This window comes from Terrapene carolina, unplaced genomic scaffold (assembly GCF_002925995.2).
Source record: "Terrapene carolina triunguis isolate 2854851 unplaced genomic scaffold, T_m_triunguis-2.0 Scaffold49, whole genome shotgun sequence".
Lineage (NCBI taxonomy): Eukaryota > Metazoa > Chordata > Testudines > Emydidae > Terrapene > Terrapene triunguis.
The window spans coordinates 2,711,835-2,737,539 of NW_020664400.1; the positions used below are offsets into that span (position 1 = coordinate 2,711,835).

Sequence of the window (25,705 nt, forward strand, 5' to 3'; positions counted from 1 at the left end):
ATTAGATCAGGGAGGGGCTGGGTTAACCAGGTAATGCACTCAAATCCTGCCAGCTGCTGTAGCTTTGGAAGGGGGTCATGTTCCTCCAGCTGTAGCTAGTCATGCTGAGATCCTGGGATAAGAACATTCTAATTTCACAAGTGGTGTGAACACTTCACTGGATGGAAAATCCAAAGAAGATTTGTTTCAAAAATTAAGCTTTTATTCAGTTAGAGGTAGCAATGGGGAGCAGAGTCCTGTAGTGTCAGGGTCACTGGAGAGAGCTAGGTTCTTGGCTAGTATGGGGAGGGAGCAGTCAATGATCTCAACATTTAAATCAACTCTGTTAAGAGTTTAGCCCATCCTAGATTCAAAACAAAATTCCCCCCCCCCAGAGCTCAGGTGTATTTGCACAAAATGAAAAGACAACACAAGACCAGAGCATCATGGTACTGCAGGTTTCTCTTGTTTGCACCTGTAAGTACTGAAATGGAAGCAAAGCAAGACATACTACAACTTGCTTCCTAGCAAGAACCACCCCCAGCATCTTTCACAGCTCTTGGGGGAGGGGGCAACATGTCCCACAGGTACCATGTGAGCTGCAGAGGAGGCGGGGCAGTCAGGAAATGGTGTGTAATAGGTATTGCTCCACAAGGAGTCAGCCAATAGGTATGTTTAGTTTAAAAGTTTTATTTTTAAAAAAAAATAAGTGTGGTCTGGGTATAGTGCCCATTACTGTTAACCTAGAGCAAACATGTCAGTGGAACAGTCACCCCTCCAAGCTGGTCACACCAGAATTTACTGTGCCTGCCAGTTCTAAGACTTAGCGCCAAGGAAAAACAAAATTTAAAAAAGGACCTCAGTGACAAACATACATAATGGAAGGTAAGCTGGATACAAAAGAATATAGAAATATGTACAGTAATTCACAGCCCAAACAGGAAACAGGACCTTAATGAGGTCAGGGGCGCTGGTTATTTTGCAGCTAATTTAGAGATGAGTCATTTAGCATGAAAGCAGTTACAGCATAAATGCAATATTCCCATCTCCTCCCCAGGCGAGTCACCCTAGCATTGTTCCAGTTGCTCGGAGCAGCGAGATGATATGGATTTCACCCAAGCTGGTCTCACACTCCCAGGATGGCATACTTGAACAGTGCCATGATAGCTGCACTGATGAGGCCAGAAATCGGGACAGTGACAAACCATGCCAGGAAGATGTTACGGAAGAGACGCCAGTCCACAGCCTTCCTGGAACGGAGCCAGCCCACTGAGACCACGGAGCCCACCTATGGAAGATACACCAAGGGACAGATTTAAAGACTAGGAGACCACTAGGATCTCACCTCCTGCATAGCAGGCCAGAGATCACCACCTAGTGCTTCCAGCATCAAACCCAACAGCTTCTGGTCAGCTAGAGTATCTTAGAAAGACATTGCAATTTTTAGAGACTGAGCAGCACATACAGGGAGGCAGCTTGTGCACCCCACCCAAATCCCAGCTGCCTAGAGTGGGAACTCATGCATGGCAGCTCCACCCCCTACCTGCACATGAACCAGGTGTGATGTCTCTGCAATGGGGCCAGGACACCTGTGCAGCACAGCTGCCATGTTGATTCCCAGTGAAGCTACAGGGGAGTGAGTTCTCCTCCAAAGGTTGTGCAGTTCCCTTGGGTAATGGGGACCCAGCCTCCTCCCACCCACCCTGCACCAAGGCACACTAGGGTTAGATAGGATCCCCAGGGAATAAGATTAGTACCTACTTGATAATCTTAAAAAAAATCCATAACCAGTCAGGTCCTTGCACACCCAATAATCTCATGGTGCCTGGGGGCACCCCCAAGTTTGAAAACCAATGTACTACCTTCAGCTTCCAGATACTGATCTTATTCTGCCTTTATCTGCTAGAAGCATGCCCTCAGCTCTCAAAGCTCACCTCAACCTTCTCTAAATAAGATTGAGCTTTTAGTCTCCCTCTATCTAAGGCAGGTTTTCTAGTCTTCAGGTCATTCTTGTAGCTCTTTAGGTATCCTCTCCAATCTGTCAGCATCCCCAACATGTTGCCCCTCCACAGGCAAACTCAGTTTCCAATATGGCCTTACTAAGAAGAGAGCAGCATTGACTAGGTTCAGATACAAGACAAGCCTGAATCCAATGAGACCTGCCCAGAGAAAACCTGAGTCATGGTGAAGTGTGGCCAAGTGCCTTGTGCACATTATGGAGAGCAATCTCCCTGTTGGAACTGTGGTGCACAGCCAGCACAGCATGGGGCCAGGCAGCAATGGACCAGCAGAGAGTTTCACAATGAGATTACAGGCATCTGATGCACAAGTGCAAGGCTTATAGGAATGAAGTTTCCCATGACCTGAGTGGCCCAGGGAGCTTGGCAGCTTTGTAATGGGTCTGTTTGACAACTGTTTTTTGTTCTACCACAGTAGTGCCCACGTATCATAGAATATCAGGGTTGGAAGGGACCTCAGGAGGTCATCTAGTCCAACCCCCTGCTCAAAGCTGGACCAATCCCCAACTAAATCATCCCAGCCAGGGCTTTGTCAAGCCTGACCTTAAAAACCGCTAAGGAAGGAGATTCCACCACCTCCCTAGGTAACCCATTCCAGTGCTTCACCACCCTCCTAGTGAAAATGTTTTCCTAATATCCAACCTAAACCTCCCCCACTGCAACTTGAGACCATTACTCCTTGTTCTGTCATCTGCTACCACTGAGAACAGTCTAGATCCATCCTCTTTGGAACCTCCTTTCAGGCAGTTGAAAGCAGCTATCAAATCCCCCCTCATTCTTTTCTTCTGCAGACTAAACAATCCCAGTTCCCTCAGCCTCTCCTCATAAGTCATGTACTCCAGCTCCCTAATCATTTTTGTTGCCCTCTGCTGGACTCTTTCCAATTTTTCCACATCCTTGTAGTGTGGGGCTCAAAACTAGACACAGATGAGGCCTCACCAATGCCAAATAGAGGAGAATGATCATGTCCCTTGATCTGCTGGCAATGCTCCTACTTATACAGCCCAAAATGCCGTTCGCCTTCTCGGCAACAAGGGCACACTGTTGACTCATATCCAGCTTCTCATCCACTGTAACCCCTAGGTCCTTTTCTGCAGAACTGCTGCCTAGCCATTCGGTCCCTAGTCTGTAGTAGTGCATGGGATTCTTCCATCTTAAGTGCAGGACTCTGCACTTGGCCTTGTTGAACCTCAGATTTCTTTTGGACCAATCCTCTAATTTGTCTAGGTCCCTTTGGACCCTATCCCTACCCTCCAGCGTATCTATCACTCCTCCCAGTTTAGTGTCATCTGCAAACTTGCTGAGTGCGCAGTCAACGCCATCCTCCACATCATTAATGAAGATATTGAACAAAACCGGCCCCAGGACCAACCCTTGGGGCATTCTACTTGATACTGGCTGCCAGTGACATGGAGCCATTGATCACTACCCGTTGAGCCCGATGATCTAGCCAGCTTTCTATCCACCTTATAGTCCATTCATCCAGCCCATACTTCCTTAATTTGCCAGCAAGAATACTGTGGGAGACCGTATCAAAAGCTTTGCTAAAGTCAAACACATCTACTGCTTTCCCCTCATTCATGGAGACAGTTATCATAGAAGGCAATTAGGTTAGTCAGGCATGACTTGTCCTTGATGAATCCATGCTGACTGTTCCTGATCACTTTCCTCTCCAAGTGCTTCAGAACTGATTCCTTGAGGACCTGCTCCATGATTTTCCAGGGACTGAGGTTAGGCTGACTGGCCTGTAGTTCCCTGGATCCTCCTCCTTCCTTTTTTAAGATGGGCACTACATTAGCCTTTTTCCAGTCATCCGGGACCTCCCCAGATCACCATGAGTTTTCAAAGATAATGGCCAATGGCTCTGCAATCACATCTGCCAACTCCGCCTCCGAGAGGAGGTACGCTAAGTGCTGCAATGAGTGGCTGTGTTGGTGAGTATCTGAATGTCTGTTGCAGGGACAGTTTGTCAGTTTGACCATGTGCTTGATTGTTTGAAAAGTGAATTGGGAGTGCTTTGTTCCAGGTGGGCCTGACTGTTCTAAAAAGGCAGTCAGCAATGAACCAGCTGAGCAGCTAACAGCAGAGGCTAACAGAGGGAGTTCACCTGGGAGTTCACCTGGGGAGAGCGCACTGAGGCTTTCATCTTGCAGGCTTCTCTGAGTAATTGCTGCAACAGCTGAGGAAGCTCTTTGAATGAAGGTAATATGGATGGTGAGTGTTCAGCTGTTACCTGCACAGGATGTGCCATGTTTGTCTTTTTTCCACAGGACAGAAGCAACTTTGTACAAAGTGCAAGCTGGTCTCCATATTGGAAGAGAAGGTTTGAGGTCTGGAGAAACAAGTATCGACCCTGCGTTGCATAAGAGAAAATGAAGGTTTCCTAGACAGACGTCAGGATATGCTTCTATGGGTACAACATTCTGAAGAATCAGAGCAGGCTGAGCAGTGGGGACAGAAGGACGGTGAAGAAATTTGGCAGCATCTGACCTCCAGAAGGAGGGGGAGAGTCCATGTACCAGCAATGCAGATACAGGTGAGCAACCGTTTTCATGTTCTCCCCACAGGTACTAATGAGGAGAGTGGACTAGATGATACATCTGAGGGAAGGGAGCAGAAGGAGACTCCACCAATTGGAAGGCATGAGATGCACTGTCCTAGGGATGGCGTTTCCATGACCACCGCTCACAAGAGAAGGCGGCAGGTGGTGGTGGTCAGGGACTCCCTCCTCAGGGGGACAGTCATCTGCCGCCCTGACCAGGAAAACCGAGAGGTCTGCTGCTTGCCAGGAACTAGGATTCACAATGTGACAGACTGCCAAGACTCATCAAGACCTTGGATCACTACCCCTTCCTGCTTCTCCACGTGGGCACCAAGGATACTGCCAGGAATGACCTTGAGCGGATCACTGCAGACTATGTGGGTCTGGGAAGAAGGATAAAGGAGTTTGAGGCACAAGTGTTCTTGTCCATCCTCCCTGTGGAAGGAAAAGGCCTGGGTAGAGACCGTTGAATCATGGAAGTCAATGAATGGCTACGCAGGTGGTGTCAGAGAGAAGGCTTTGGATTCTTTGACCATGGGATGGTGTTCCAAGAAGGAGGAGTGCTAGGCAGAGACGGGCTCCACCTAACGAAGAGAGGGACAAGCAGGCTGGCTAACCTAGTGAGGAGGGCTTTAAACTAGGTTCACCGGGGAAGGATACCAAAGTCCTGATGTAAGTGGGGAAATGGGATACCAGGAGGAAGCACGAGGAGGAGAGCGCAAGAGGGGAGGACTCCTGCCTCATACTGAGAAAGCAGGACGATCAGCGAGTTATCTTAAGTGCCTATACACAAATGCAAGAACCCTGGGAAACAAGCAGGGAGAACTGGAAGTCCTGGCAGTCAAGGAACTATGATGTGATTGGAATAACAGAGACTTGGTGGGATAACTCACATGACTGGAGCACTGTCATGGATGGATATAAACTGTTCAGGAAGGACAGGCAGGGCAGAAGAGGTGGGGGAGTTGCACTGTATGCACGATCAGTATGGCTGCTCAGAGCTCCAGTATGAAACTGCAGAAAAACCGGAAAGTCCCTGGATTAAGTTTAGAAGTGTGAGCAACAAAGGTGAGGTCATGATGGGAGTCTGCTATAGACCACCAGACCAGGGGGATGAGGTGGACGAGGCTTTCTTCCGGCAACTAGCAGAAGTTACTAGATCGCAGGCCCTGGTTCTCATGGGAGACTTTAATCACCCTGATATCTGCTGGGAGAGCAATACAGCGGTGCACAGACAATCCAGGACGTTTTTGGAAAGTGTAGGGGACAATTTCCTGGTGCAAGTGCTGGAGGAACCAACTAGGGGCAGAGTGCTTCTTGACCTGCTGCTCACAAACAGGGAAGAATTAGTAGGGGAAGCAAAAGTGGATGGGAACCTGGGAGGCAGTGACCCTGATATGGTAGAGTTCAGGATCCTGACATAGGAAGAAAGGAGAGCAGCAGAATACAGACCCTGGACTTCAGAAAAGCAGACTGACTCCCTCAGGGAACTGATGGGCAGGATCCCCTGGGAGAACAACATGAGGGGGAAGGAGTCCAGGAGAGCTGGCTGTATTTTAAAGAATCCTTATTGAGGTTGCAGGAACAAACTATCCCGATGTGTAGAAAGAAGAGTAAATAGGGCAGGCGACCAGCTTGGCTTAACAGTGAAATCCTTGCTGATCTTAAACACAAAAAAGCAGCATTACAAGAAGTGGAAGACAAATGACCAGGGAGGAGTATAAAAATATTGCTCAGGTATGCAGGAGTGAAATCAGGAAGGCCAAATCACACTTGGAGTTGCAGCTAGCAAGAGATGTTAAGAGTAAGAAAGTCAAGGAAAGTGTGGGCCCCTTACTGAATGAGGGAGGCAACCTAGTGACAGAGGATGTGGAAAAAGCTAACGTACTCAATGCTTTTTTTGCCCCTGTCTTCATGAACAAGGTCAGCTCCCAGACTACTGCACTGGGCAGCACAGCATGGGGAGGAGGTGACCAGCCCTCTGTGGAGAAAGAAGTGGTTCAGTACTTTTCCTCAATGCCCATTTCTCTTCAGCTTCTCCCTCCACCACTTCCTATGTTTACTCTATGTTCATTATCCACAAATGGACAGATCTGCATGCAAATTGTAGACCTGTCAAACTCAAGACCAATGCTTGGTGTATTTTGGAAGCTATTCTACTAGAAGTCAATACGAACCAGATCTGAGATGGAGGAGGAAAAAGGCAAGAACCAGTACTTGGAGACAACTGGATTCTCATACAGTAGACCAGACCATCACATCTGGTCCTACACCACTAACTCCATCTCCTGAGACAGTAGTGACACTTCCTGCAGAACTAATAGGCAGGTCACCACAGGAGCCATTTAACATACGGGCAAGCATTTCACTTACTTTGCAGTGCGTTGTACTGATAGGAAGACCAACATTTGATGCAATCACCACAGTCAGAGCAGATGCCAGTTCAATGCTGAAGCCACTGTGTATACACAAAGATAGTAATATCAGAGGTTGGTATGAACCACACAATGTCAGCAAGGGATTCCTGCACACCAGACAGTCCATGCGCATGGCACATACAGAACTTTGGCTTATGGCTCCTGTTCTATGCAGGGTTCCAGGTCTCCCTCATTAACCAGTTTAATTGTTAAGGCATTAGATTTTGTACACACTTCTGCTTTGTATGGAGAGTGCACCTGGGGCCTCTTGACAGCTCCTAGCTGGAGGCCAGAAGCAAGGTTAGAGATCTTTAATCAGAGCTTCATTTTTCCTTCCATTTCTAGTGGATACATGCATCTCTGCAGGAAGTTTAGATAAAAGTCAAATATCCATAACTCTAGGGCACTCCCCCTTTACACAATGAAGACTAAGCAGATTTCACACTGCCACTCACTGAGCTCAGTAGTTATTTGCATTCAATTCCTCAAGGCATTTGCTTTGATCTGTAATGCCCTGATATGATCTTGGACCTGGATATCAGAGATCAGTCCCCTTTAGGGCAGCCACCTGGAGATGGTGGCAGGGAATTCAGTGGATGATCTTTGCAATCCACCCCCCAAGCTCCAGAGGGTGGAGCTATAAGGCACAGTGGAAGGTTCAGCTCTTCTGTCTTTTGACCTAGAGAGGAGGGCATGTGTGTTTAGTACAAGCACCTGATCCCAAAGCCATCTGTTCAAATGCACATATTAGAACCATACCAATGGAAATGGCAATTAGAGGGGATATTTGTGGAGTGGTCTTCCTGAAGATAACCCACCACATGTCACGACTATCAAAGCTATTGTACCTCAGAGCACTAGGAAGTTTGGAATGTGAGCAAACAAACTGGAAAGAATTAATGAACCTTTCAATTTCAGTAGGCTGCAGACTCCGCATTGTATAATTACATGCTCACCCAGCCTCTGAGTAATAATGTGTTATGTACACAATGGTGAGTACAGAGGACACAGTATACTGAAAATACCATAAACATCCTCCTGTGTCCCCCCATGAAGCATCTTACCTAGATGGTGTGATGGGAGTCAGATCCTTCCCCATGGTCTGAATGACTCTTCTCCCCCAGACCCACAGGCCAATGCAGATTCCAGCACCTCCATACAGCAGCAGCCAGATGGGAGTTGCCACTTTGGCAGCCACATCACCTGTCTGATAGACTAGGTACAGAGCCACCAGGGGGCCAATGGCATTGCTGGAAGGAAACAGATGCATTCCAGTCAGAGACAATTAATGAATCTTTCCATGCTGCTGACTTGAGAAGTGATGAACTCCAATCTTGCTATAAACCCTAACTTGCTACATTTTCTGGATGACCAGGTTAGTGGGGAGCACGTATTTGCCAGAAGAGCCCTCACAATAAGCAGCTTTCACACCAGCATGCTAGGCATACATGCTCCAGAGAAGCAGTGAACATACTGCATTAACATTTGCACTGAGAGTAACCAGCTAAAACCTGTCATGTAGATTAAGTCTACTGACCTGACATCGTTGCCGCCATGAGCAAAGGAACCAAAGCAGGCGGTGAGAATCTGCAGGAATTGGAAGAGCAGGGACACTTCTGGTCTATCCTGGTCATGCCACTCCTCCAGAGAATCAGTGCTGCACTTCCTGTCACCACTGCCTATCTCCACCTTGCCTACATCCATATCCACATCAGCAGCCGGGTGGGTATCTGCCACAGCATTGCAGTAGCTAGTGTAGCTGTCCATACGGATCCTCTTCTTAGTGTCTGCTCCAGGCCAGGTCAGCTTCTCCATCTCCTCCCCCTTGGGCTCACCTTCTTTGGCACGGAATGAATCCAGCGGCATGCCACAGATGGCCATAGTGTACGACGTGTAGCTGTTGTTGCGTCTCAGGGGCTTGTCGCCAGAGTCCCCCATGCAATCGCCCACTTTGGCCAGGTGAAGCTTGTGCAGCAGCTCTTTGTACAGGCCCGAATCCTTGTGCACGGTGTGGTACTGGTAGTGGCCATTGGAATTGATCTGATTGCTGACAGCTTGGTTGAACTGAACAAGGTTGCCACTGGGTAACCGCACAGCTCCTGCAAATGGAACTTGAGTTTAACCCACATGCCCAGGAGTGAGGCACATGCCTCAAACAGGAGCCAAACTAAAAACACTACAGATCTCATGCTTGTGCCACTCTGCCCTGATCTATTTGCTGGTGGAATATGCCTCCACATGGCATGCTTAAGGGACTCCCACTTCATCTGGATTTGCCAGGGCCATCTCAACCTCCAGCCATAAGGCCTTGAGTCAAGGCAGGTGCTAACCCCAACTCACCACTATCAATGTTGGTTTCCTTCAGGTCAACACTAGGGAGCCTCTCCCGCTCTGGGGCTTCCTCCACGTCTCCCAGATTGAAGGAGACTGTTCTCTCCTCCACGGCTGCCCTGTGGTGCACAGCAGACACATCAGTGACAGAGCTCTTGTCACCCACGCCGTTGTCCAGTGGCACTTTATACTCATCTTGGTCTTCCTTCTGACTGTTTTTTTTCTCCATCAAGGGGCTCCCAGAAGGGCTTGACTTGACCTCTCCTGTGGAAAGAAGCAATGACTTAGTAGACCCCTTTCCCAAAGGCTACTGCCATTTAAAGCCCATTCAGCCATTAACACCCGATTCCAGCCTACTCTGCATCCACTGAGACCTGAGCAAAGCTGGCACCTGTCAGAACCCAGATTTTAACTACAGACAGAGCCACTCTTCTTGGGAGCAGTGTTAAGCAGCAAATCTCTCACCAGGGTATCATTAGTGAAGTGCTGCAATTTGCACTTTGTGATGCATGAGCCATAGGAGTATACAGGTGACTCATCTGTGCCTTTCACTGGGTTAAAGCATGTGACAATACAGAGACTGCACTGGGCAGGAAGATACCTTTTTCACATGGTGATGAGCCATGACAACACTAGGGTTTCCACTGCAAGGAGTGTTTTGGAAAAATGCACCAAGCTCGGCTTTAAAGCTCTCACACAACTTTAAACATCTAGAGTAGAGGCAGCAAAAAAATTTCAGCAAACAATAAGTCTGCTAAAAAAGTAATGGGGAAGTAATAGTGTTGTAGCTGTGTTGGTTTAGTATATTAGAGACAAGGTGGGTGAGGTACTTTTATTGGACCAACTTCCTTTTCCCCCCCCCACCAACAGAAGTTGGCCTAATAAAATAGTGTTTCTCAACAACCCATCTGTGGACCAATGCCCGTTCCTGAGATCTCCCTGACTGTTTAGGAAGGCAGCAAGCCGGTCCCTGGTATCAAAAAGGTTGAGAAACACTGCAATAAAAAAAGATTACCTCATCCACTCTCGCTAATGCTGAAATGGTTCATTCTGGCCATTGCAAAACAAAGTGTTTCATGTTGTATGCTTTGACTTTCAAAATGGTGATTTGTTTTGAAATTTAGCTACAAAAACCCCAAAAAGTGAAAGCCACCTAAATAACCAAACACATCAGAATTTGTCTGGGCCAAACAAAACCCCATAAAAAATTTTGGTTCCCATTCCAGGGAGAAAAACTGGCTAGTTTCAAATTGAAAATGAGGTTCTGTTTGGCCCCCAAACCAAAAAGTGTATTATTCACTCAGCTCTAATCTAGAGCCTTGATGGTGGAACTTTAGCTTTCAAACATGAACAGAAACAGTCTACTAGTTAGGGCAGAACTGGGACTCTGGAGTGATCCTGCCTCTGACTGCACGACCTTGACCTAAATTCATTTTTGGCTGCCTAAGCAAGCACCTAAATACAAGTAGCATTTTCCAGAGGATCTGAACATAGGTCTCCAATGACTCCCGAAGGAGCTGTGGGTTCTCAGCTCTTCTCTGAGAAAGCATGGCCTGTTATTTAAAGAGCCTAACCGTATAGCCAGGTCTGAAAATTGGCTTTAACATCTGCCTGTTTCCCCAGGCCATAAAATGGAAAAACTTCTACCTTACAGAAGGGAGGGCAAAGCTAACAAATGCTTGAAATCTTCAGAGCAAGAACACTAGGAGTCAGTTAAAAGCTTCCCAATCTGTACTATATTAAAGCAGAGACCATTGATTTCAGAACTCATTAGCTCACTGCAAGCACTTGGTCAGAACTTTTTAAGTCTGGCTGGTCAGGTCAGATACTAATAGCAGGAAACCTCTGTAGTTCCCTAGTTCTGCTGCAGTGCTGTGTGGGGCTGCTCAAACTACTCCAGTATGTGTGTCACCGGGGTTCTGCTTAGGAATCGGCTATGCTGAAACCCCAACAGCTGCAAACAGATTTGCTAAGTTACATTAGTGAGGGGGAAAAAATTGAATTCCTGGCAAGAGTATAAACTCCTTTAACAGCTGGAAGGATGAGCTGTCTCTAGACAGACAAATTTCAAAGGCAACCAGAAAGTATTTAACAAGCTATTAGTCTCTCACCACTTATGCAAACCTGACAAGGGTACTTGTGAATAGCTATTTTCTCTTACTTATTGCTTAGGATGTCTCTCCCAAGTCTCACGTGTAATTTATAGAGGAGCCCCTCAGAACATTAAGAAGGTAAAGCTGGGGAATGCTATTTGAGTGCCTTTCAACAGGTATTCTTTGCTATAGGGCAGGGATTTTATGAGATCACCTACTTAAAACTAATCTGCATCAGCAAGGTCAGATTGCTCATTAGGTACAATATGGTATTAAAGGTTATATGCCACAATTAGGCACACTGCCTCCTGCATTCTCTACCCTGGGCACCCTTTAAGATTAATGATGAAATAGTGCTGTTTAGGAGTATATCCACTCCAGGTAATTGTTCTGTGCTGTGTGCCTAACACCTACTCCATGCAGCTTGATCTGCAACAGATAAGTAGGTACAGAAGTTGCTGCAGCCTCCCAACAGTACTTTCTTACCAGTGGATGGCTACTCAGCTAGAAGCATACTTAAGGGGCCCTCTTAGAAGCCACCCCTTGTTATAAGCAAGTTTAGTTTTACAGTAACCAGCAAAAGCTTGATTACAAATACAGTACTTAAGTGACTCATGAGATTTTCAGAGGAAGCTGAGTGAGATCTGAGTGCTAACCCCCCTTTAGGATCCTTTAATAAAACAGACTGTTAAAAGGGGAGATTTGTAAGACACCCCCCCACCCACCCACAAGCAAGATGAGCCAAAACAGGATATTTAAGTAACTCATTAAGCAGAACATGTGATTTTATGTCATTCTAAAGTATTACTTACGTTCTATTTTCTTCTTCATTCTTGGACACACAAAGAACCAGACGATGAGAGCACAGACAACAGCACTCCCCGCCGAAGTTAGAAGGATACCCCAGATAGGAAGTTTGTCAAAGCCCAGCACTAGGAAATAAAACAATGAATCTTGAAAACCCCAGGGCAAGAGCCCCTTCAATGTATGGCTATCCTCTTCACAACTGGCTCAAGGGATGCTTGGCACATGACATTCACTGCTGCCTCCCAGGAGTCTGCAGTGCCCTGCACCAGCTTTGCTATATTAGCAGAAAATCTGAATAGGAGATGTGAATATGTAATAGAAAATCCAATACTAACCCTGCAAAAATTAGAACTTAACCCACATGGGAGCCCCCAACAGGTTACAATCTCTCCCCAGCTAATCTCTTTCACATGTTCGGAGACTCTCCTGACCTCTCCCCTCCCCAGGGAAAACTGGATTACTGAGAGCATTGTACATGCTGGTGACCAAGCAGCAACTGACTAGACATGCTCTACCATCCTTCCCTCAGTTTAGTTGTCAATATAGTATACACAGAGGCTTATGTCCTGACTTGCTTTTTTACTTTGACATTGCAGCAAGTCTGCTGCTGCAGCAGACAGCGCTATTCCCCCTGGCATGCCAGTCTGCTAATAGCCAGGGGGAGAAGAGTTGTACCCACGAGAGATCTCCAACAGATTTATAGTGATGTGGCATTTTAGATTTGTGATGGGATAGGACTTTTCCAGCCACATGGTGCAACAATGATGGCTTCTGCATCTCACTCCAGAGCACTTATTTTTAAAATTAGAAGCAATTCAACATCTCTTGAAACAGGAGAGGCTTTAAGGTGTTAACTGACCTAGTTACACAAGCATTTACAAATGAGTGGCTGGATTTTTTTTCCATAGAAGCTCACTCACTTATAGTTTACTATAACCTTAAGCTAAGGTATCAAGTGTTTGATAAATGGCCATCAAAATGCTTCTGCATTTTCTGCTGCAGCCAGGAACTATAAACACTCCCAGTACATAGAGGGCAGATAAAGGAACTGCAGAGGTCAAGTGCACAATGTCACACATCTATTTCATATGGCTTAGTTAACATGCAACACTAATAGCAGCTTACAACAAATACAGAGTCTGGCAAAAACCCCAGCTAAAGTGGAACAAAGTTTAACCAAACCTCGTCTACAGAATGTAAATTTAACATGAATCTGGCTAGTAATGTGCAAACTTATAAACTGGATCACATGGTGCGATGCTGTCTATGCTTTAACTGGTTAAGATTCCTACTTCACAAGACAATGTCATTCACAGGCATAAACACCACTTTGGCTGAACTCCATTAGTGCTGCAACATCTGTTAGAATTTCAGGACCAAAGTGCATTTGAAGGGACCAATGTATGAAGGGAAAGCTGAATCATTACTTCATAGCTACACACCAGACTATTCACTACTAAATACTGAAATAGATCTAAAGTGTCTAATATGACACTGAATACCTGCCACTGTCAGCCTCTACCTAGCTCTGGTTCCTTGATGACCTGTTTTATAATACATCACAGCAGAAAGCACCAGCTGAAGCTGCCATCACAGTCCAGGGTTGCAGGCCCTGATTAAGGTAGCTCAGTATACAGAGTTTTGAAATTGATTGTTAAGTTAGCTGATATTTTCTACAGCTTGCCTTTTAACTCTGCAGGTCTCCAGGCCCTTCTGTGCCAAGCTACATTGGATTATGATGGCAGCTGCCTGTTCCATTCATCAGTTGTGTTTCTCCCCCCACCACAACAGAAAGTTAAACATTTTGATCTTGAGCTCCCAAAAGATTTCAACTCCGAAGCATGAATTCCTCTTCGGAGTACTTGTGCCGGCTAGGACATGCCAGTTCTTCTTGGTCAGGAAGTTTCGGGGCAGTTAATATATTCTTAGGGATGAAAAGCAAGCAAGCTCTCATGCTGGAAAGGCCAAACTGAGCAAATCCAATACAAGACTCCAGTGCTGACTAGCCTTACTGGAGAATAGGAAAAGCTTAAGGAGACTCTTCAGCAGCTGGGTTACTGAGCTCTAGCATAAGTAGGAGAGAGGAAAGGGGAAGTCATGTTATCTGCTGTTCCTGTGAAGACTAAGGAGAAAGCTCTGTAGTGATTTAGAGTTTGAGCAGGCCTCTTTGGTTGGGTAACTATCTAGGTTAGAACTCAGCGCACGCTAGCCTGCAGCCTTCTGTAGCCGGCACAGGCCGGCAGCCTTCTAGGAGATTTCAGCCCTGTAAAGCAAAAGGGGTAAATCATGCATTTAATGGAGGTTTTTGTAAAGAATTATAAAATTAGCACTGAAGTATTTGACATGTACTTACAAGGTGCACCACTGTACATGATGGAAAAGAGGTTGATCCCAATTGTACAGGCATAGAAGACTGGCAAAGCTCGCAACCCATTGGGAACTGGATCTGCCTGTAAAACAGATTAGTTTTGATGCTATACAAATCCAGATCCCAGACTCTGAACCCAACAGCAAAGCAGATACTTAAAGTACACATCTACATGGAAGAGTGTAGAAAAATAACTTCTTACAAAGTTCTGTTTTGAGCACTTAGACTTAAAAGTTTACTACTTCCCTCCTACTAGCCCAGCAGAGGCAGCTCCAGAAGAGGGAGATAGAGTCTCTTGTGCAAACAGAATTGTTTGCTAAATGCCAATTAGAGGCTTATATATTACAGCTGTGAAAGCTCTGTCCACAGTGGGGTTGCATAGGAGTCAGCAAGGAGAGAATTGGGCCTGAAGAACCCTTAGAACTTGTGCATCACAAGATGCAGTGGGGTTTTAGGGTTGCCAATTAGTCTCTCTCCTTACTTGTGAACAGAGCACTTTCCATGTTGAAGACAGAAATGGGCATCTCCCCTGATGCCATTGTTGTTTCAAAGCAGAAATGCACATTCCCTGAAACAGCAATGTTGCCTTTTGAACAGCCCATCCCACAGAGTGGATGGAATCTGATGCTTGAGAACTCTTCACTTAAGAGCATTTTACTTTTAAGTTTTAGGCCTTGGCTACACTGGCGCTGTACAGCGCTGCAACTTGCTGCGCTCAGGGGTGTGAAAACACCCCCGCGAGTACAGCGCTGTAAAGCGCTAGTGTAATCAGAGCCTGCAGCGCTGCACGCTCGCTTGCAGCGCTGCAGGCTATTCCCCTCGGAGAGGTGGAGTACATACAGTGCTGCGAGAGAGCTCTCGCAGCGTTGGCGGCGCGACTACACTCGCGCTTCACAGCGCTGCCGCGGCAGCGCTGAGAAGTCCCGAGTGTAGCCAAGGCCTTAGACATCAAAGTAGCTATGCTCCAAGACTTTGTTTGCTCTCTGTATTCTGTAAGGCTCTGGATTTTGCTCTCAGGTATTCAATAGCCTACCCATCAGAACAGATGCTCTCTAAAAACTCAGTTTTCAACAGCACTTTCTAAAAGTCTTTGCTTCAATCCACTAAAGGAATTCTCTTTTGGAAAAAATCTCATTTGTCAAAAGGGCTTTTTCCTCCATTTCCCCAGGTGAGTCAGGCCAATTGTTGTTAAAGTCATTTGACTGATTCAGAGAGATTACTCACAAATGCATTCCTATGTACTGAAAGCAACACCTCATCCAGGCAATGGCATTGTTTGAGACTTGTTGACCAGGAGCCAAACCCAAGTGTTCTGATGCTCAATGTTCAGTGAAATTTAATGTATTGAAGCGCATGTTTGCTTTGTCCTATTACAAAAGCATCTGAATAAGTGTTAAGTAGTGAGTACAACTTTGAAAGGCCAGTTATACAATATTAATCTGCCAGCTGTGCTAAATGAACTACTGCATTTTTCAAAGCAGAATCCACAGGAGTTAGATTTGAGATCTGAAGTTCATTTTAACCTACTCAATAACATCCTCAAAATATACTTGGTAACTCCAGAGCTAGTTTTATATTTGTAAGCCGTTTACACACAAGTTGAATCCTGGACACTAGACTCTATATAATTACAGCATCTGTTTGACCAGCAATCTAGTCTGTACACTACAAGCATGCTTAGTGTTAATTCACATTCAGATTACTGATCTACTCAGCATACTGAACAGCAGGAGTATAGAGAGTGGCTTGTGTTAAATCATTCAAACGAGTTTCATTTCATGCTCCCATTTCCAACTGCTACTTTTGTTCCACTTACTAGAACAGTATTTGTAAAGAGTTCCAAACCAAGGAATCTCACAACAGAAAGCATTTGTCTGGTTGAGTAGAGTTCAGCCCAATACAGTCAAACGTCCCAGACAAAGCCCATCCTGAAGTTCAAGCAACTGGTTTTAGGTTGGTGGAATCTCAAGACAGTTGTTTTGGGAACCTCTGGTCTGCAGGTTTAATTTAAGACATGAGCCCAAGATCCATGAGGGCTTGCCTACATCAAGAAATTAGCAAGACTATATTGCTGTAGTTATTCCAATACAACTGCCTATGTAGACACATTCAAGTACCTGGGGAGCTATTGCAGATATCTGTATCAGTACAGTTCTGCTGCTAAGGGCACGTCTTCACTGGCTACGTTAAAGCGCTGCCACGTGCTTTAACGTGTCTTGTGTAGTCACAGCACAGTGCTGGGAGAGAGCTCTCCCAATGCTCTTAAAAAACCCTACCTCCACAAGGAGAATAGCTCCCAGCGCTGGTGCACGGTCTACATGGCACTTTACAGCACTGCAACTTGCAGCGCTCAGGGGTGTGTTTTTTCACACCCCTGAGCGAGAAAGTTTCGGTGCTGTAAAGTGCCAGTGTAGACAAGCCCTAAGTTTCCCTGTGTAGGCAAGCTGCCAGTTCAGTCATGCATAGAAGCAGAGTTTCCATCACAAGGGCAGAGCTCTCCCAGGCATTTTAATGCTAAGGCAGGTCATTCAAGTTACAACTAGCTCTAATTGGCACTTCCACAAACTGTTCCATTGAGTGCCAAGTGGCAATCAAGGTGCAAGATTCCTTCCTGCCTTGGAAAGGCTAAAGAGCTCTCTTTACAATCCTAACAGCTACAACACCACTGCATAGTACAAGCTGGGGGGAGAGAGAGACTTGGATAGTATAAACAAGAGGCAGGCAGAATGGTATTAACATGAAATGGGTCTGAGGATAAGGTATTTCAAAATCTATTTGGTCTACTCAGCTAGCCTGCCCTTGGAAGTCTGATGCATAAGCCAGTGTCTACAGACTTTATGTTTTATTAAAGAGAAGTTTCTAGCCCTTCTAGTTGCAGTGATGCTTTCCAGTCTGCAGCCAGAATTAACTCTACTGCTACTAGGTAACAAGCTGCAACACAAAGCCAAGATACACTGGTCGGTTTGATTTGCAGCCCACAAGGCATTGGACAGCAGCACAAGTAGCCAGCGTCTTATCAGTTTCATGCTGCTGCTGGGGAAGCTATGCCTGCTTCTGTTCTCCATCTGGTTGAACATGAGATAGGTGTGGAATATTAACCCCTGAACTAGCAGCTTTGGATAGGAGGGCAAGAAGAGAAAGCTCCTCCTGTCTTCAAGTCTCCAGAGTGTTGAGATAACCACTAGCCAGAGACAGATATGAAAGATGGAGCATTCAAAGAAGGCCTGGAGACACTTGCCAGGTTACTATCCCAGCAACCTCTTCCATGCCCACTGCTGGGGACAGGGCTTCTCAGAACATTGCACTGGATCTCTATGCTCCCTTCCCCACAAAAAAAGTTCATATCAGCCTGTGGCAAGTAGGTACCCAGTAATTATGAAGGGCAGCCCAGCAGCTAGGGTGCTAGTCTGGGAGATGCATGGATCAAAACATTAAAGATCACGAAGTTCTCAGTAATAAGCATTTAAGACTGTCCTGACCGGGAATGGTTATTCCTATTATCTGCTCATACAATTTCAGTTGCAGAACAGTTTTCACACAGCAGATGCAGATTGTGGAGATCTGGCACCCTTACCTTACGAAGAATGAACATACGGACAAGGAAGAACAGGATAGCAGACATGATGCCAGAAAGCAGGGGAGAGATGAACCAGGACAACACTAGGACAGAAGATAAAGAGGCGATTAATATCCTGGCTACTAGAAGGTGGCTCTGGGCAGTAAAACCCAGTTATATTTTTCTTACTAATCCAATGTTGGGGACAAGGCCATAGACCGGGGTAGGCAACCTATGGCATGTGTGCCGAAGGCGGCACGCAAGCTGATTTTCAGTGGCACTCACACTGCCCGGGTCCTGGCCACCAGTCAGGTGAGCTCTGCATTTTAATTTATTTAAATGAAGCTTCTTAAACATTTTAAAAACCTTATTTACTTTACATACAACAATAGTTTAGTTATATATTATAGACTTATAGCAAGATCTTCTAAAAACGTTAAAATGTATTACTGGCATGCAAAACCTTAAATTAGCATGAATAAATGAAGACTCGGCACACCACTTCTGAAAGGTTGCCGACCCCTGCCATAGACAGAACAAGCAGCAATGGTCTCAAGTTGCAGTGGGGGAGGTCTAGGTTGGATATTAGGAAACACTATTTCACTAGGAGGGTGGTGAAGCACTGGAATGGGTTACCTAGGGAGGTGGTGGAATCTCCATCCTTAGAGGTTTTTAAGGCCCCGGCTTGACAAAGCCCTGGCTGGGATGATTTAGTTGGGGTTGGTCCTGCTTTGAGCAGGGGATTGGACTAGAGGACCTCCTGAGGTCTCTTCCAACCCTAATGTTCTATGATAGGTTTTATTAATGCCACACCTCACCATCTGAAAAAGCTAGTGGGTTGTACTTTACTTACCAATTTTAAGCAGCTCTGACCACTGGACGCCTTTCTGTCCTTTGGCCACCAGCGAAAAGCCAATTGTTGCTCCAACAATACAATGGGTACCAGAAATGGGAAGCCTCAAGAATGAAGCTGCTAGCTGCCACACAGCTGACCCTAAAACAACAAAGTTGTGTCTCAGTGACTAGTCACCATTACAATATATGGCAGATTTGGGGACAGACACTCCAACAAGATAACTAATCCATGTGTACTTAATCACTTTGCTGCTGCAGCTAGAATGTTACTCACCAAACATAGCGCTGATTGAGCCGGCCATGAGTAGCTCTTGTGTAGAGTTGTACATCTCCACGTCAATCAACCCCTTCCGGATGGTCTCACTCACTTTAGCACCCAGCAGAACAGAGCCCACCGTTTCAAAGATGGATGCCAGGATACATGCTTGCCGCAGAGTCACCACACCCGACCCCACTGCAGTTCCGAACGAGTTTGCCACATCATTGGCACCCACAGAAAACGCCAACACAAAGGCAATGATGAAGCCCAATATCAGCATCCAGAGGAAAGCTACCATGGGACCAGATGCCTTACTTCCTATCGTACTGGTTAGCAGATCCATCAGAGCCGTTGTTGATTCAATTGTGGATTCCATGTTATTAATTTAGTGGTTTCAAATTAACAGGAATTTGCAACTTTGATACATAAACAAAATATGAGGTATGAAAATATTATAATAAATAATGTTACAAATTAAATAAACTAAACGAAGATATGTTCAGAACCAGAGAGTTACTGCTATACGGTGTGTATGGGAATCTCTTTTCTAAAGTTCCTGTGGCTCTGGAGAATTAAACGAGCTGAATAAAATTCCATGGTGCAGAAAATAGAGAACACAAGTTCTTCATCCTGAAATGAGAGAGAGAGAACTGAGTCCCCATGGTCCATGGATGCTGGCTAAGTGAGCACAAGGCTATAGCATAGTGAGACTTCCCCCAAATAGTTAGAGCAAGGCCATTTTTTAAGCTTACATCCCTGTTTAGCAGCTAGAGGCCACACTGGGTACCCATTAGGAAACATAAGTGACTACCTGCTGCTCCATTAGTGCTGTATTCCTGGCCTTCTGCCTATGTTCCACCATGCAGATGGGGACACAAGATCCCTTGTGATTTCTACCCTCCCACCATCCAAGCTGAATGCCAGCTCCCCCTGCAGGCATGCTTAAAAGAGTACCACCACATGGACAATGCCATCAGGATTTGGAATGGAGCTGCTCTCCAGCCTATAGAGAAGAGGATTTGAGCCAGTGATTTTAGAGAGCACTTCAGTGGAGTCTAGTTGCTGAACGTGGTAAAATAAGAGGGCATGAGACCCACAGCAAGTACCAGATCAATTATTTTTCCTTGGAGAGAGATACAAGCTCTGGACTAGAAGAATGGGGCCGATTCCAACACGCGCGCCATGCTGCCGTGTGGAGCAGGGACCTAAAAGCAAGCAGGCAGTACCACAGAACCCTACCTTAAATCTATTAAGACAAACTTAGCCACCATCCCTACTAGCCTGAAAGGCACACTCCAGGCCAAGTATTTCCTGAACAGGCTACAAACATTATCTGCTCTTGTTGGGTTCCAGGAAGGAACTAAAGGACTCTTCCCCAGCCTATGGGGAGGATCCACAGGGCCCAGGATTATGTGGGACAACAGAAAAAAACAAGGTCAGGGTCAAAAGTAGGGAACCTGAGGGGGACACCGAGCAGAGAACCCTGGACAACACCCACTGAACCTCAAAGGTGTCAAGGGAGCCAGCAGTCGCTGCCCAGAGGAATTCTGCCTGGATATGTGAGTGGAGAGAGGACTGGAAACAGGCTCCACAGTCAGAGAGAACCCACTCAGCCAACATCTCCTCTCTGGTGTTCAAGATTGCCACTTTGGCCACCGCTAGGAGGTTGATGAGGTCCCGCAACTTTATGGGGCCACAGATAGGGTGTGCATATACAAGAAGGTGGGAGAAGTGCAGCCAAAAACACGAGGCGGAAAACATTATCTGCTGGAAGGTAGGCACGTCAGGCACTGGGTCTACCAATTTCAGCTCTTTCCAACATAAGAGACACTCAGCACAGAGCCCTTTCAATCCTTAAAATCCTACCAAAAAACAACAACCTCTACCCAAGCAGAGTTTTGGCCCCAAAAAGAGAGAAGTGCCAGACTCCATGAAGCCCTTAAGGGACTTCACTATTGCCACTATTAAATGGCAGGTTATCAGATACTATAATGTTGGGTGTAACAAAACCCCAAGATCGCTATCTCTGCCTTCCAGCAAAGATTCCTGGATTAAGTGAGCTGTTGCTAGGTCGCAGATGCAAGCTGCAGTGGAGCAGGAGAGTGGAAGTGGCTTCCCTTTGAAGCCCTGCTGCAAGACAATTAACACCATGGCTCACCCCGGCCAGCTAACATGTTAAACCTGCAACTTATCCCATCTACACCAGGATTTTAACATGTTAAAATCTGATAGCTAACAGCACCTCTATCTAGTGTGGACAAGCACCAAAATAAGAAAAAGCCCCAGTCAGTCTGCAAATCCTGTACCTGAACAATGACTTGAGTAAGGCATGTTGGCAGGTCAGCTGAATTCCCCTTAGTACCTTGTGTCCTAAGCTGCAGTCTTTTGTGCTTAGCCTGGCTATTGCTGCTGCAGAAATTACTCACTCTCTTGGTTTGTTTGCTGCCTGTCCCTACGGTGACAGCACTGGCTCTGGCTGTCCCTGAAAAGGGCCATCAGAAGAGGGAGCAAGCCCTCTCCCCACCCCTCAAGAATCAGAGCAGGAAAGACACTGTTCATTAAGATTCTTGCCTTTCCCCAAGAGCATTTGGGAAGGAAGGAGCCCATCACAGATATGTCAGAAGGTCCTACATCTGTTATTTCTCCCTCTACCCTATCTGTGTTGCAGCCATGCTTCACCACAACACTGAGAAGAGGCAGGAGATTAATATCCAGCCAATTTAACATCAGATCTTGCACTGCACCAGCCCCAGACCTCCTCACACACCATTACCACCTCTGCTGCAAAGTAGGAGGAAGGGCTGCAGATACCTTGACCATGAGTTGGAATGGAAGCAGCAACACCTTCCATCTGAGCAACAGGCCCACTTAAACTGAAACTCCCTGAAACACTGCCAAGGATCATCCCCCTACTAGACTGGAGAGAGGAAAGGCAGAACAATCTGCCTGAAAAGGCAAGCCTACAAAGCACACTGGGGAAACAGCATCTGCTGCATGGAGGCAGAAAATTGGGTTTTCTATGTGGCTGCAGTACCTCAAAGTGAGCAAGTGGGGGACCCAGCTAGCACTCAGATTCCAAGATGTAACCTCAAGAGGGATTATGCCCACCATCTGCCCCCTGAGGAAATTACAAAGTCCACATTGGGGCATCTAAGTGAGCCTTAAGTGGGGGGAGGGATAGCTCAGTGGTTTGAGCAGTGGCCTGCTAAACCCAGGGTTGTGAGTTCAATCCTTGAGGGGGTCACTTAGGGATCAGGGGCAAAATCAGTACTTGGTCCTGCTAGTGAAGGCAGGGGGCTGGACTTGACTCAATGACCTTTCAGGGTCCCTTCCAGTTCTATGAGATAGGTATATCTTCATATAAAAAAAATTATCACTAGAGGCACCAAATAGCCACCATGCACCTGGAAATCTACAGGCTCTGTGGATACTCAGCCCCTCACTGTTTTAGGCACCCATTAAGGCTAAGTCTTCACAGCAAAAAATGGAGTGTTTTTACATCAAGTTAGCCATCTTTGGGTTTGTCTACACTTAAAATGCTGCAGCAGCACTTCAGTGAAGACACTACCTACACTGACATGCAGGTTACGTATGCTGTAGCCAGAACCCTAACTCTCAGAGGCATTAGCTAGGTTGACGGGAGAACCCATTGACCAGCACCGTCTACACAGGGAGTTAAACTGACCTAACAGCTTTACTCAGGGGTGTGGAACTAGATCAATCCAGTTTCCTAGTGTAGACCTGGCCTTAGTGTCAAAATCTCAAGGGAACAAGTCACTTGTTTTTATGTCAATTGGCTATATCAAGGTAAGCCCCAGGTGGGAGGTACATGGGGGCCTCAAACTAGCTACAGATAATTAAGAACTACCCGAGCCTTATCTCAGCTACCTCAATATAAAATCCTAGCAAACTCAACGTTCACCCTCCATTTTGCACTACAGTCAGGCCAGGTGAATTAGCCCCAAGGGGCAGAAGAGCCCTGCCTAGCTAGCCTACCCCGCTGTAGCCACACGGCACTTCCATCACCTCCCTGTGAATTCAAACTTTGCTTTGAGAGCCCTCCCCTCCCAAGGGGCTCTGAAAGGGCAGCCACACGTTCCTCTGAACCCTGAGCTCAGCCAGGCCGTGCCAGCAGGCACTCGGTGCCAGCACACAGGTGGGCATCCTGCAAATGACAAATCGAGCATGCCCTGCTGTCACCCTCCACTGGGACAGGAGTCAGTGCCACCATGCTGCCAGCTAGCCCAGGCGAGAGGGGGCTGTGCCCAGAGCACCTTGCACCACCTCTCCAGTACCCAGCCTCACCACCGCTCGCCCCCACACAGGCTGTGCCCCCACCCACCAGGCACCCCACGCCCTGGAGGAGCTGGGGCCCCTGCTGCCCCCCAACACCCACCAGGTCCCTTACACATGGGGCGTCACCCCAGACGCCGCACAGCCCCTTGCGCCCCGCCCCACTGCCCCCCCCACGCATCACCCGCTCCCCAGATCCCCCGCCCGGGGGCACCCCTCCCGCGCGACCCCGCGCGCCAGCCTTTCCTTCCCGCGCAGCAGGAAACGGCTGCTCCCGCGCGCGCCTCGCCTCAGGCGGGTCCAGGGCCGCGCGGGCAGCCGGGCGCACGTGGGGGGAGGGGGCGCGGCGCGCGCAGAGCCCTGTCCTCCCCCCGCCCTGTGCCGCGAGCCGCGCCCCAGCCCCGGCTCCTGCCGGCGGGCAGCGCTCCGCCATTCCCCCAGCCCGAGCGCGGCGCTCACCGCGGTGTCGATCTGGTTCTAGGCGGCTCCACTGTCCCGACCAGCTCCCAGCACACGCAGCTTGCCGCCGGCGCCGGGCCGTGCTTTATAGCCTGAGCCGGCCCACGTGACCCGCCGGCCCCGCCCCCCGGCCGAGCACGCATCCGGCGCGTGACGCAGGGAGAACACGGCCCCCTTTCTCGCTGCCGCGCGGCCATTCGCCACCCCCGGGTCATGGCCACGCCCCTTGCTGGGATGGGCGCGGCTCCCGCTCCAGTCGACCCCGGCCACGGGCTGTTCACTCTGGATCCTAACGAGGGGCCCTGGCCGGGCGATCGGGAACGGGGGTTTGGCACTAACGCTGCCTCCCACCAGCAGGCTGAGCCTGCCCCAATGCAGGGTCTGCTCCCAGCGCCATCAGGGCACTCAGCTCCTGGGTTTCCTCCCTCCCGCCCCTCCCCCGGGGAGCTGGGAAAGACTCCTCGGGTTATTTCCCTCACCTGTTCCCCATGGGATGCTTGTTCTCCCACCCTGCTAAGAGGGACTGAGGCCGACCCTGGGCTCCTATATGGTCCCTGCGCTTGTTTGTTCTGGTTTTAGGGGGATCATGACTTGCATTCCCAGTAAACATCATCAGCTGACTCAAAGGACACCACGCCCTCTGCCAGCCAGAAACAGGAACAGATCAATCTGGGGCTTGGCACTGCCCTTCGTACCACGAGCCCCACGGTCCTGCCCATGCACTGTGGGGTGCCCAAAACATGATGTGGGTGGGATTGGCAGCGGAGGGCCGGGCTGTGAGCTTCCATGGGTGGCTCTAACACAGATCAGGTAGGGCCATGCAATGCCGAATTAGCACAGGATCATACAGCAGGACAGGTCTCACTGTGACGTTCTTACAATACCAAAGCTCCCCTTGACAATTGGATGGGGGCCCCTGTGCAGGCCACAATGCTTAGCGCCCCAGACACCTGGTCTGTCTTGATCCAAATGCAGGTGCAGGAACATAGGTTGCCAGTGGTGCTGCATCTTGATCCAAGCAGTCTACAGAACAAAGTAGTGCTTTAGAGCAGGGTTTCTCCACCCGTGGGTCGGGACCCAAAATTGGGTCGCCAGAACTTTTAAAAGGGTTGCGTGGCAGCTCCTGTCCCAAAGGACAGGCTGGGCTTGCCTATATCCTCCAGGCACTGCAACCTCTGGGATCCCAGCGCCACTCATGTTTGGCCCAGCTGTCATGATGATGGGAGCCTGGGTAACCCAAATTTAAGTGAGTGACACTACAACCCCATGAGCCAGGTCACAACTCCAGTCACACAAATTTGGTCCAGTCAGGGGGGCGGGGCTGAGCAGCGCTGCAACCCCAGAGGCTGCACAGCTCGGAGCGGAGAGCCAAGCCCAGCCATTCTCACAGCACAGAAGGTGAGGATCCAACCAAAACCGCCCCAGGGCCTCCACCCCTGGGTTGTGACTGGCCATAAACATTTACTAATGGGTCCTGAGCCCAAAAAGGTTGAGAACCACTGCTTTAGAGCTCAGGATGGAGTAGTGCATTCTGGGAATGACAGGCTCCAGGCAGCTCTTTGATGCAAAGAGATACAGCTGCTGACACGTTGGCCCAGTGTCGCTCTTGACTGGGAAGTTACCCGGCCTGGCCCGTTAGTGGTTAATGAATAATGGATGAATTTCTGTCTGCGATTAGATCACGACTTTCTCGCAGTTATTCCTTACTACATAGGCATCCTGCGCACA

The 25,705-nt window shown here is 47.9% G+C and overlaps 1 protein-coding gene across 1 annotated transcript; it reads right to left on the minus strand.

Moving 5' to 3' along the window:
• Positions 1-304: 304 nt before the first annotated feature.
• LOC112104841 (sodium-dependent phosphate transporter 1) lies at positions 305-24,057 on the minus strand. The gene is made up of 11 exons (XM_024197403.3): positions 23,978-24,057; positions 19,241-19,855; positions 18,965-19,105; positions 18,130-18,215; positions 14,541-14,637; positions 12,193-12,312; positions 9,297-9,551; positions 8,494-9,055; positions 8,021-8,206; positions 6,913-6,997; positions 305-1,267 (listed from the first exon to the last, which is right to left on the minus strand). Exons 2-11 carry the CDS (start codon positions 19,599-19,601, stop codon positions 1,106-1,108), a joined length of 2,055 nt encoding a protein of 684 aa, XP_024053171.1. The 5' UTR covers positions 19,602-19,855; positions 23,978-24,057; the 3' UTR covers positions 305-1,105.
• Between the last annotated feature and the right edge of the window lie 1,648 nt (positions 24,058-25,705).